We start from the raw sequence: 13,784 nt of genomic DNA, 5'->3' as shown, positions 1-13,784 counted from the left end.
TTATATTATATATTATAACTTGTATAATTAATGTCTATAATACAACAATAATATTATTGTATGTGTGTGTATATATATGTCGGAGATGGAAGGACATTGGGACCTTTCTTTAGAATGTTCGGAAAAACCCAATACTCCAATCCAGATGTTTACGACATCGACATTTAAGCAATAAACGAAGAAATAGTTATGCGGGCACTTAAGGTTTATGACGATGGGTTTGGGCTTGAGGTGATATAATGAGTCACCGAACGTACCCACGGTCACGGGAGTAGAATTGATGTAGTAATGATAATTACTACATAATTGATGAGTGTAATAACGGAAGTAGAAAATAGTTGTGCAGCTCTCCTCAAAAACAGAGATTGACCCAAGGAGTGGGAAAAGGACTATATAAGGGCAGTTTCATTTGGATTACGAGTTAGTTAGTTAGTTAGTCGTTGGGCGAATTGCTGATTGAGTTATCCAAATCATGTATTGCGTTGGCGCTCGTCATCCCGTGGACCGTGGATTCGTTGTCGAACCTGAATTCGTTGTCATCGGCATCGCGACCATCCTATCGCCGCTATTACTTGTAGCCTCTTGTAGTACCTACATTTGTACCGGTAAACTTGAGTGAAGGTTCATCGAACGCCCAAAATTCCAACCTTAATCCGACATATATATATAATATGACAATATTTCAAGACTAATTATTTTTTAGAGACTTTGGAGACTCAAAAAGTTCATCAAGTTTTCAGAATTTACTTTTTAAGGAAACCTTTTCTCATATCAAAACAATTATTTCATTCAAATGAATTAGATTTAATATCTTGATAAATTAATTGTTTTAAATATTTCTCTTTATTTTCTTCATCAAGATAATTCCACTGATCCTCATAAACCTATAAAAATTAAAAATCCATTAGTATATATGCATTATTCAACAATTCTGAAGTTAATGTATCATTTATATATCATTGTAAAAAAGAAACAATAATTTTAGAAATTACCATAATCGGTGTGTATCCTAGAACTTCAAGTTGTCTACATTTTCTCTGGATGTATCCAATATAACCATCATGACCTGATACTTTTATTAAAACCATTATTGGAACTATAACTTTCCATTTTATTCTTTTTAATTCATCATTATTTACACTTTTGATCGAGTTTGTCGGCATTGCCGATAAAATAGAATCAATTTTAATAGGATTGTTACATGTATCCATACCAATGACAATATCTCTAGTTGAATACTGAGGTAAAATATAATCAACATATACATCTATTCCTAATTTTTTCTAAAATAATAATATTAATGCATTAAATATGTTTCATTACTATTTTTTGAGCGCTTTTCTTAAATATAATTTTGTATTGTATACCTTACAGATATATACAATTTCCATCCTTAACTTCACATTGGTGTCCTTTCTGTAGATATCATCGTCATATTTATGAAATTTCTATAATAGTAAAAAAGTTTCAATATATTTAATTATCTAACTGCAAAATGTAAGTTTTTAATTCTATTTACTACACTGTACCTTTACTAAATATTCATACATATTATCTGTCAGTAATGGACCTTTGTAATAAGGCAATTCTATTTTTACTGAGCAGTGTAATATCAGCCATTCATTTGTCAACAATTTGAGATTATTTTTGTATGTATTTTTTATAAATGTTGGGTCAAATACGTGTTGAATTAATTCTGGTGCATATATATTTTTAATTGTTAAGAATGTCAGAATACGTACTAACGATATTGGATAGCTATATTTAATATATAATGGAATCACTGATTTTTGCATAATACATTTCTAAATATATGTATGTACTATATGTAATTATTATATGGAAACAAAATATTTACCTATTAATTTCACTTGCTCTGATAGTCTTATAAGTTAACATTATTTCGTTCAATAATTTGTAGCATACATTGCTATAGTAATCTGTCATAGGAGTAACTGTACATATGCCATAAATAATTCTTTCAATATCTTTTACTCTTGCAGTTTCCATTTCATTTTCTAATCTAAATTAATAATAAGCAATTCTTTTATAAGTGAATGTGTTATTATTACTTTTCTCTTACTTAACTTACCTTTGAATAATGGAATTTGTTAAAATTTCATCATATACACGAAAAGATCCAAATGCATGTGTTATATGGGTTAGACATTTTAATGATAGTCGTGGTATCTCGTCATGTAAAGATATCAATAATTCTTGAAAGATTTTTAAACAATGTAAACAGTTACTAAATCTGTATCACATATTTATATGTGTTATAATAACAATTACTATAAAAAATTATGTATAATAAGTTGTATTATTACCTAATAAGTTTCATAAATGCTGCTAAAGTAACACTGTTCACGGTAGTAGTATGTTTCTTAACTTTATCCATCATTATTGGTAATAAGGCTTTGTTGCCAATATTCCTTTTATTTAAAAAAAAACCTCTTGCGATTATACCTATTTCGTCTGCAACAAGTTCATGTATGCATTCTTCTAACCGATATTCGATTTCAAATATATTTATAAATGATTTTGAATCAATCAAAGGTAGAAAAAAGAACAGTTGAACTAATGCTTTTCCAGAAAGTCTATGCGGTTTTGAAAGCAATTTTCTCATTGCACGCCACATAAACTCAAGATTTGTAACATTAAGCTGATAAAATGCATCAATTATTAATAACATTTGCTCAGTATTTGAATTATAAAATCGTTTTATACATTCTGTATCTAATGCTTTCATCAGTTCTTTATAAACAGGTGATACTGTTACTATATCATGTAACGTAATTAAACATTGCATTAAAAGTTTTATTTGTTTATCCTGCATTACTGGGAGCTGTTTAATACAGGCTTCTAAAATCCTGTCATGAAGTGATATTTCCAAACATGTGCCACTTAAATAAGAATATGCCAATTTCTTAACAGCATTAGAAATATTCTCTGCAGATTCATGTGACCAATCTACATTATAAAGATCTTCTATGTCCTCAGAAGTAACTATTGCATTTGATTTAATGCGTGGAAAAATAGTCTTATCATAATATATGGAATCTTGAAGTATTAAATGCATGATTTTATGTTCAGGTATGTAAATATTTTCTTTTATAGGATTATCTTGGCAATTTTTATTGACTGCAACTGCTTTATATCTCTGGCATAGAACGAAGCATTTATATTTTTCTATAAATCTTGAATATGGTTTTAAAGTCCATGTGTAATTAGTCGTATTTGCAAAGTATGACTTATTATGTAACCTCAAAATCATTGTTTTAGTACAATTTAGTACGATTAAACTCGTTCTTGCAATAACATTCATATTTTGGATTTTTATTAGAAGATGCGCTATTTATTAAATACGTTTAACTTTTAAATAAAACTTTGTATACAAAACTGAAATCAGAACCAGAAACTTCTCACATGGCTGCAATTCCAATTCGTAGTGAACGAGATACTTATATATGTATATGTATCTATATACATATATTTTATCTTTGTTTACGTATATGTATAGTCACATGCATGTATAAAATATAAATATGCTAAATTAAAAACAATTATAATTTTAATGTGATTTTATAGAATGAACAAGAATAAAATTTTTTAATTATTTATGTATTACTATAAATATATAGTTCTCATTTCTCAAGAAAAGAAATTACATTAGTTTGCTTTAAACTTTTGAACATACATATATATGTATGTGTGTATACATATGTATACATAAATACTTACATTTAAATATTTATGTTTTTACTTTTTATCGATGATAGTCAATATCTTTAATTCAAATGAACTATGACAATAAATTAGTTATACGCTGTATACATATAAATTAATAGAATGTACATATAAATTAGACATGGTGAAAAGTAATAGTTGACATTACTCATTTGAAAAGAAATTGTATCACTACTGAATTTTATGTACAAAAATTATTTGTATATATACTGATCATTCTCATCATTCTTTTATATTCTTAGTTATTCATTTTTTATCCTGCGTTCATGTTACGTTTCATTTTTATATCTCCACAAAAAATAAGTAAACACTAAGTTATCTATTGCCGGTTTTTCATTAAATTCTTTTACTAAATATAATTTCAAAAATAATCGCATAAATACAATAATTTATTGTACAATTATAAAATTCAAATTGTTATGAATTTTACGTTAATAGTTTCATTCATCAGTACATTTGAAAACTTTACAAGTATATAAAATAATATACGAAATTTCTTAGTTGTAGAAATAAACAACATTAACAACATTCTCTTCCGAAAACAGTCTATGTTATTCCTTTTTAATTTGTTTATATACAAGTTTGATGAATAATAGTTATGCTACATATTATAATAAAATGTAAAATGATAATATTTTAACATCACAATTGTTTTTTTTTAGTAGGTTTATTTAAGGAGTTGCTTCGAATTTCAAATATATTTTTTATACTGTAACACATGTGTATTGTTAGTAACGTGGATACAATGGTTTAATTATAATTTGGTTTTAAAAACGAAGAAGCAATATGACTACTTGAAAACAGAAAAGATAGGAAACAGAAAAAAACAAGTGAAGCAAGAAGATTTCTAATACAAAGGTAAAAGTAAAGGGAAAGTTTTATTTCGCGTATATGATAGAGAGGGTGAGGGAGAGACAGAGCGAGAGGGAGGCAGAGAGGGAAGAAGAGAGTGGGAAGAAGAGAGAAGAAGGAAGAGAGAGAGAGAGAGAGAGACAGACAGACAGACAGACAGCCAGACAGCCAGAGAGAAAGAGAAAGAAGACTAAATATATATTTCTAAAATTTTAAATGATGAAAAATGTTTGCACAAGTCGAGAAAATTTGTATTTCCTGATCATTTTATTCAATAGTTGTCCGAAGAGTCCAATTCCGACAAGAAGTTCTCTATTATAGATGGCTTTCGTTTATTCATTTCATCGTTTCTTAATTTGTGGCGAGCAGATCGTGTAATATCCTTTTGCAGATCCTATAACAGATCAAGAAGATATCAAACCTGTCTATTACCGCTTTCTCAATATTTTGCTCGATTAACTTTCGACGTATAGATAAGAAAGATAATAAAATAACTTACATCGTCAAGCAAAGCAATCAACAGTTTTGACTTTGATAGAGGAATGTAAGGAATACGATGTCTTTCTTCAAATTCCTTGATGCAATTTATGTTTCCTTCACTCCCCTCGCATCCTAATCCGTACATGATCGGGAACATTGCACGTTTTCTTGACATTGAACCTCTACACATTTGATGGTACGGAAATGCTCTATGGAGATATAAGGAATATAATTACTGTTCATGTTTCTCATATCTAGACTGTGTATTTCTATACATTTATACGAATTTTGAAAGTGCAAAAATGTATAGAATGCGTATGGTATGATGCAAAAATATATAAAATATCCAAAGTATAGTTTCTACAATACTTGGCGCGTAAAACGGATCTCTGCTTAGATTCCATTCGTTTAATCGCGTTAATAAAAATATAAATTTGCATAAACATCCGCAGTCTACTCATATTATTAAATTTAATAAAAATATATACATATGTATACATACTCGCAATTCACGCTTTCACTACGTTCACTCCGAACGTGAAAATAACAAAGTAGGATGGCAAAAATGATCATGCATCGTTGGATGTAAGCCACAACCTGTAAACAATTTCGATAATTATTATTCATTTACGAGTTTTCAATATTCGAGAAATAATAAATCGGTTCGTTATTGTTTTATATATTTTACGTCGCTAACGATAAAAATGGAAATAACTTAAGAAACGAATCGACGTCATATAAGTTTGTCTGCGCGAAAGCAGAAGTCATTGAATTTCAGCAATTTTCGTGTCCGGCTTGTCAATCGGGGGAGGGAAGACGACTTCATCCAAAATCAATATCAGATTTCCTTTTATTTTCAACTTGACGAAGGCAAAAAGGAGAACAAGTTAGTGGCGTATCACCCAATTTGCGCCAACCTGTTCTTTTCCACATCTTGTTCTTGTTATTTGCGAGCGAACGTTTCGAATGCAGCTCTTAATAATCTCATTGGATAGAAAATATCGTACGCCGAAACGTACAAGGGTCTCAAAATTTAAGTGGGCGTACGTTGCGTCTGACATTGATTTACTAAGAATAAAGAATACATAAAAATGCGAAATATACGAGATCGAAGTTTCGCAATGTAGAAAACATATTTGATCGGAGCGTTTCTTTTCTAAATTCGTGAAATATAATTTTATAACTTTATACCTTTTAAATGGTAAAACGCTAAATTTGATCTTGGTGAAACCAATAACTTAGTTTGAAAAGAAAATAGCTGTTTTCCCGTAAAAAGCTTTCAATGTACCGATTGAAAAAGTGTACGTTAAATGTATACATTACTTTTAATATCTTTGTTATTTTAACGTAATAATCAACGCGGTTGCCTACAATTTACCTCTGATTCGTTCCTAATCCAGGTCAATTAGTTAATTTCCAGTTTACGTGTAGTGTTTCCTGAGAGGACATGTGCTGTCGCGATTCGATTCAGATTTCGCTGGGCATTTACCTATGTACTTATACGTACGTATGCCAGACTACGTATAACAGTCTCATGAAGAATTTGTAAACGGAATATAAATCGGTGTTTCCGATGGTTATCGATTAAACGCCTATAGTCGTCGCATAGTAGATTTAACAAGGATGATAAAATCACGATACGTGAGATAAATCTTAATGCGTCTTCCGGGTGCTTTGTCGAACAATTTTAATCAAGATGTAAAACGATATCTCGCGGTTAGGGCAAAATTATGCTCGCCGTTATACATTTTAATATCCTTAAATCACGATTAAAATCGCTCTTTCAACCACATAGGTAGACACGTGTTTTCGATAGTGTCCTTTGTTGCTCTTTTCTCTTTATTTTTCTTTTTTTTTTTTTTTCTTTGGTTACGACTTTTATTTGTAACATATTGCAACTTTCGAGGCAACGATACGAGACTATCAAGACGAAAGTAATATTTCTTTCCGGCAATCGCAAACATGTAACGTTAATTTTTACTCACGATTGTCGTTCGACGACGTTCATGTATTAATTTGGAATTTATCAAAGGAACCACTGAACAGGGTATAGGTAGTAGGTGGTGACGGAACCGCGCGGTAATGTTGCACATGGTTAATTTCAGCTAATTGGTGGGTATTGCAATTACAGAAATTATGCAAATTGATCGACAGTTGACGATACACTCTAAAAAGCTTTGGCATACCCACAGCAACTATTGTGGTACGTCAGGGTCTTCTTTTTGTTTTTGACTTCGTAAAGGAGAAACCAGCGTAATCTTTCCTGTTTCTATCAAAATCGCTATACATACACGTATACAACATAGTTTCTTTGTAGAGATAGATAAGAACGACAGAAATTCGAATATTTATTAAAAAAAAAAAAAAAAAAAGAACGAAACTCAGAGACTTGTTGATATACAAATACAATACTGTTCATTTACGACGTGAATATCGTTTTATATTTCCCACACGCATCAGAGGTAATGCGGCTGTGAATGTGCAGCAAAAACGTTTTTGCTTTGATGGAAAATGTACAGGGATGTCGGTGGATTTTTAATTGAAAAAGACCGTCTCGTAGTCTTCGGAAATGAGCGTGTTCTACAAACTCAGATATATCACGGTATTTTCACCTTTTTATACGAATGCTGTAGCATGTTGTTAGCACGGGTACTGACATTCTCGTCTATATTTCTTCATTATGAAATACGTTACGTTACGGCGCTACCATAACCGTACAGTCTTATTATTTGATACAGGCAATTGTCACGTAAGTTGATTCAAATATGAGTTGACCCGAAACCACATTTTCCTACCATTTCACGTGCTTTTTAACAAAAAGTTTAGAAGCTTTTTTTTTCAATTCCGGAATCACGAATGAAAAATAAACGAAATTAAGCGAATTTAAACTGATAACGATAACGGGCCGCAACAAATTAATTATCAGAGGGAAAGTTTTTCGTGTGGGTTTCGCAATGGAATTGTTCGATCTATCCCCCTTTCGATGCGATGGTATCAGTTACCGCTTTTTCGTGGAACCATTCACTGTTTGCTCACAGGCAGTTACGTAATGGCGACTAATCAAACGCTATTAACATAATGTATAAATTTCGTGTAATTCATCGAAAATCGGTGTTCGAGGGGATGAAATTCAAAGTCTCCAAGGATTCTTTTGTCCCTGTTCTCCTATAATCTTTATGCCTTGTTAGGGAACGCTTTAGGCAAAAAAGAAGTTGCGTATCGACCTCTGGACGAAAATGTTCTACCTACGCGTTGATATAAAAATTTCGAATGATTTAAAAATTTATCTCTATTCCAGTCAAATATAACACGTCCGTTGTATGTTTCTTTTGTATTATCATTAAATTCATTTAATATTAAAAGTAAGAGCTCGCATCACTGGTCACGTGGAATTTTTTGCTAAAGATCGAACAATGTATTTTCTTTCATCTGTTATTATTATACCGATCTTTGTCCTCTTTTTCCCCCTATAATTTTCATTCTCATTTGGCATCAAATGTATCAAAGCTTTTATATCTGGTTACATTTACGTGATAATTAGTGAGACGCTTATAATTTTATAATACGTAGAAGTCGATGTTCATTTCTACGGAGGTTAAATGAATTTGTATGCCGATTTTTCACGCTATTCCTTCATAGAAAAGCAGAATATCTACGAGCTACCTCTGGTATTTTCCACCGATAGTCAGCTTTGGAATAAATAACATAAATTTCGGCACGGACGATGCACGATTTGCTGTCGCGTCTGTTCGTCGTAACTCGTCGGAACGAGACGGGTTATTAAATTTCGTCCGAGGTCACAGTCTGCTGATCCGAATCGAATCATTTCATAGACGAACGCTTATAAACGTTACTATCTTGGTCGCTGTAATCGTTTTATCAAATTGTCCAGACTCTACGATTTTTTTAACTCGACCTCGCGAATCTAGTTAATGGCATTTTCGAACCGTTCGTTTGTTCTATAAAACGATTCGCGTTCGTTCCTATCATTCTCAAAATGCAGGCGACTTTGCTAAAATTCCAATATAAATACCGCAGACAATTTTCTACAGTAAAAAATTTTCAAAACAAAGTTGCAGTACCAAGTGCTTTTAGTGCTAAAAGTGCTTTTTAGAAAGAAACGCAGGAATTGTATAGCGAGCGAATTTTAAAGGGAGCAGCGATATTTACATTTGACGTCGAATCGGTAATCCGTAAGAAAAATTGTCTTCGTTGGTAAAATTGAACGGAAATATAAGAAGCGCAAATAATTATTCAGGGAGGTAGAGTGGACAGGGAGCGGATGAGAATAAGGAGAAGAAGGCAAGCGAGATAGTAGGGAAAAGCTAGAAACGCACGATTTAACCCCTGGCTCGGAAATGGGGCGCCTTGGCGTCTCTCTGTCTCGTGGCATAGAAAAACCTCTCCACTCTTCTTCTTTTTCTTTTTCCACGCCTCCCCCTTTTTAGTTTTTCACTCGCGTTGTCGTATCCTTTCGCTTTATATCCGAATTCTCCTATACGCACTTTCCTCGTCGTTGAATTCATTTTATTCCACTTTGTTGAAGAAACTTTTCGTTTGACCGTGCGTTCGATCGCGCGAAAGTACGTTGTTCGCGATATAAAATATCTTTACTTCGATTCAAAATTAATCTTTTTCTTTTCAGACGGCTAAAGAAATATACTCAATTTTAATTTAATTTAAGTTAATAAAAAGAGACGTATTTCTAAACGATAATACGAAAAAAGAACGTCTATTGGTATAACCAGTGCAAAACGTGTTGACTCTGCTACGCGAATGTATAAATTCGTCGAGCAGCGGGTTATTTTTTCTCTTAAACTAAAGTTACAACTTTATTCATTGACAGTCGGAGGGTCATAAAATTCACTCGGTTTCCATCATGCTCTACGTAATTCAACGTCCGGATCAGCTCATTGATCGAAAAGAAAAAAAATGTTATTTAATGAATACGGTGAAAGCACGTGAAAACTGGAAACCGCTAATGTTGTAACATGGAATCGTCATTTCAGTACATCGATCTATCATTCTTTCACGTCAGACTGTCGTACGAATTCGTGGTGCTGTTTAGTTGCGTATCGAGAAACGAATTATTCATAGCTATCGCGGTCCGTTAGAATAAGGCAAAGGATCTTCGATAATTATGGCCATGAAAATACACAGCTGCTGATCCCGGGTGGCAGTGATGAATCTCTAACGCGTGATAACGAGTACACGAAAATCCGTGGCGCCGTGCAGCTATGGATGAATCGTAAACATTTCTCCCAGTGCAAACAAGAAAAGCTTTATGTATTCGCCGGCGACACATCGAATTAGACGTAGCGTACCCGAAGTGGTTGGATATCCTTCTAGTTTCCTATCTCTTGCATTCTATTTCATTCCTATTGGTTTCTGGTTCGCCGTCACATCTCATTGTCCGATTGTTATTCTCCAGCCAAATAGAAGACAGAAGACAGAGAGAGAGAGAGAGAGATAAACTGATCATAGCAGGCACATTCCTTACATCGTATAATAATTTTGTCCAATGTTGAATTTACGAGGAACGCGGCCAATTGTTGTCACGAGATAATTAACTCCCGATAATAACATAAAGTAAATTCTTTTCGCGTAAATTTCTGCGCTAGTAAATTTTGCTTTCTATGGTACGTAAAATGTAGATGTTATAGATGGCATCTTTCCTTTTTTTTTATGATTCATAACTCTATTCACAACCACTTTTTCTCGTATTCCTTTGTTGCCTCTATCTCCTATCACTAGTATATCGACCATATAAATCTACAGTTTAAAGTTATTTAAAAATTTGTCACGTAAGAAAATTCAGCAAACTCGATTCTCGAATTAACGCAGCTTAATCTACTTCGTACGATTATTTAATAAAACTAATTTCACTTTTCTCACAAACCACGCGCCGTTTTACTATATTTTCTTTCCTTTTTTTATTTAGATTAACATTGTGTAACACGGATATGCGTACTTTAAAATTTATCAGTTATGAACAGCAAAAAGATGTGTCCAGACGTACGGATATATATAGCTAATCGACGAAACGATTTTATAACGAAAATATTATCTAACGAATTGCTGGGTCTAACGATAAGTACTTGTTACAAACCGTTTCGTTCGTTCGACTGGAGCCGTGTTCGTTAGAACCGAGATGATTTTCCTAAACTCAACGCGACGAATACCGTTGCGCACGTAACTGGTTTGTCGTAAATGACTCGAAGGAGTCTCAGCGATGACAATTTCGTACGACGGAACAGAGAAGATCAACGAACTGTTTGGGTTCAACGCTTCTATCCGATACACGTCACACCTCTGTTTCTTTCCTCCCCCAATGTTTACGGCGACTTTAAACTAGGTGTGCCAAACTCGCGATATGTTAGAAATAAATTCGTGTCCATAGACGTGGGTTGTCGTCGAGGGACTTTCGACATTTTCAATGTTCGGTGAAATTGTTGATCACCCTTCTATTGAACCGATCGTGCGAATCAAACGAGAAGAAACGAAAAAAAACGAACGTAACGGAATGGAAGAAAATGAAGATGTTAGTGAAAATGCGTTAACACTTACCGTTACCATGTTTGTGAGATTAAAGAGGTATCGCAGGTCGAAGGAATAAGCAAATCGTGCTGCCACGTAGAGCGAACAATTTCGAGTTTCTGCTGGAGTCGAAGTTAAGGGTTGGCCTCGATGGTAGCGAGCGGTCCTCGGCGATGATACTCGAATGACACCACCACGCGGTGATCACGAGGCACGAGTTCCAGTGCCGACGTGCTGGCTTGTCTCTTGATCGTATGAACGAAGAGGGGGTGTTTGGTACCACGAGAGCTTGAGAGCTTGGAGTTTGGAGGTCAGAGGGCGAGTGATTGGTGGAGCTTGCGCGGGCCACATTTATACTGCAACCACTCACCCCTCTTCTACGTTCTTCTTCCGTACCACCAAGAGAAGCAGAGCTGAATCCACCACTATTGGTACCAGCATCACCGATGTGTTCCTCCTCCACGTCGTTACGGCCGCCCCGTATGTATTGTACACCCTCTGGTTCATTACGTCATTGGATTAGTCTCCACCCCGAACGATGATATCACAGGAAATCCCTCGGCGAAACTGGCGACCGGCGAGCATCGAAAAACTGTTTTTCAGACGTAGAAATTTCTTACGTAGTAAGAACGAAGATTCATGAATGAACCTCTATGAATGAAGCCCGAGCGGAGCGAGGACATCGTTTCTAGATACGATATAGCACGATAACTTTCGATTCGTGCAATTGCATTTTCTTTCTTTCGACTCGAAATTGGATTGAAGTAATGATGCGTGGTTTGGTCGTGGACCGTTTGTTTTTGGAAATTTACGGATTGTGATCGGGAAAAGAAATTACGTGCGTGAAATCGAAGCGATACAGGAAGGTGGTTGTCTCGTCACAATTTACGTCACAGTACTTGGAGAAATTGCCATTAGATTATTTAGATCATTGAAATTTTAAGTTTCGCTTATGACTTTTACTTCCGACGAAATTGCTTCTCTTAAAACGAAATCAATGTATAGACGTCGAAACGAAGAAATATAGCCGGATAGATTGCTTTCGCAACCTTTAGATACAATTGCAGTTGATATTTGTATTTGCACGCTCGAATAGACTTCGCTCTTTTTGGCCGTCAAACCTTCTATCACCATTGTATCTTGGTATATTAAAATCTTCGTAGACTCGTCTGAGCGTAAGGAATCTTCTCCTTCTTCTTCCTTCTTGCTGTTCTTACGTTTTCTTAGGCATCGTTCGAGAGTCTCATGCGTGAGACTCTGATTCTCACGATTCAGTGCAGACTGAACTCCAGAACCTAATTAATTAGTTGGTACGTAATTTCGATGATTAGCGTTCAATGAGCAGTGCTGAAGAAAATAGTACAGAAATATTAAGAAATCGATTAACCGAGATATTGCGAGCAAATGTCGTCGAACCGTTTATAATGGAACAGCGGAACTTAATATCAGTTTCGAAAGATACTCTTAAAAAATCACCGACGACGATGGTTAACGAACGTAAGAATTACAGACGCGAGTTTATTTTTCTTTTTTTTTCAGGAATAATTAACCCACAACGCCCGCGTAGGTCTCATTAAAAACGACAGGCAAGACTTGGCAGCCAGGTATCTGTTTAATATGAAAAAGCAGTCGTTCGCTTTCTTTCTCTTTCCTTCTTTGTTCTTTCTTACTTTTACGCGTGGCAAGTGGTTGAGGAAAGTTCGTTTAAAATATCTTTTCATGAATAGGTGAAGCGTCAGTCCAATTGTAAAGAACCTAGATCTTTTGTCTTCGACAACTACTACACCTTTAATAATAATAATAGAAGTCGTAGTTTCGTAATCGATCGTATCAGTTGATCTACCCTTCAAGGAATTTTCTTGAGCAACACATAACTTTTCCTCCTACGATTACGAATAAATTGGATCTCTTCGTTTCGTTTAATTGCCTGGTGGAATCGTTGCAAGTCGATGAAATCGTAACGATCGTTTTTGTATGATGTTTTCCGCAGTGCGGCCAAAAGAAGCGCGAAAACGGTAACGATCATCAAAAGCTATTGCAATTAATTCGCAATTATTCGAACTTCTATTCAATGGAAATACGTTGAAGAGGGAAAGAAAAAAAGATTCGAAAATGCTTTAATAGTAAGAAGAAAGAAGGGAGGAGGAGTGTGAAGAGATGAGAAGGAC

At 34.2% G+C, this 13,784-nt stretch overlaps 2 protein-coding genes across 3 annotated transcripts; both read right to left on the bottom strand.

Annotated features, from left to right (window-relative positions):
* Nucleotides 1-40: 40 nt before the first annotated feature.
* Nucleotides 41-3,481, bottom strand: LOC117212203. The gene is made up of 7 exons (XM_033456765.1): nt 2,328-3,481; nt 2,093-2,254; nt 1,859-2,023; nt 1,530-1,758; nt 1,368-1,448; nt 993-1,283; nt 41-884 (listed from the first exon to the last, which is right to left on the bottom strand). The coding sequence occupies exons 1-7, from the start codon at nt 3,323-3,325 to the stop codon at nt 786-788; spliced, it is 2,025 nt and encodes a 674-aa protein (XP_033312656.1). The 5' UTR covers nt 3,326-3,481; the 3' UTR covers nt 41-785.
* Nucleotides 3,482-4,768: 1,287 nt separating this feature from the next.
* Nucleotides 4,769-12,973, bottom strand: LOC117212239. Of its 2 annotated transcripts, none has more exons than XM_033456854.1 (4): nt 11,647-12,973; nt 5,582-5,676; nt 5,099-5,288; nt 4,769-4,993 (listed from the first exon to the last, which is right to left on the bottom strand). In XM_033456854.1, the coding sequence occupies exons 1-4, from the start codon at nt 11,653-11,655 to the stop codon at nt 4,871-4,873; spliced, it is 417 nt and encodes a 138-aa protein (XP_033312745.1). In that variant the 5' UTR covers nt 11,656-12,973; the 3' UTR covers nt 4,769-4,870. The 2 variants fall into 2 exon arrangements, with proteins under 2 accessions (XP_033312745.1, XP_033312743.1); XM_033456852.1 differs by lacking the exon at nt 11,647-12,973 and adding an exon at nt 7,065-7,187.
* Nucleotides 12,974-13,784: the final 811 nt, after the last annotated feature.

The sequence above is a fragment of the Bombus bifarius genome, unplaced genomic scaffold (genome assembly GCF_011952205.1).
Source record: "Bombus bifarius isolate JDL3187 unplaced genomic scaffold, Bbif_JDL3187 scf7180000008286, whole genome shotgun sequence".
Lineage (NCBI taxonomy): Eukaryota > Metazoa > Arthropoda > Insecta > Hymenoptera > Apidae > Bombus > Bombus bifarius.
This window is presented reverse-complemented; position numbering and strand designations above follow the sequence as displayed.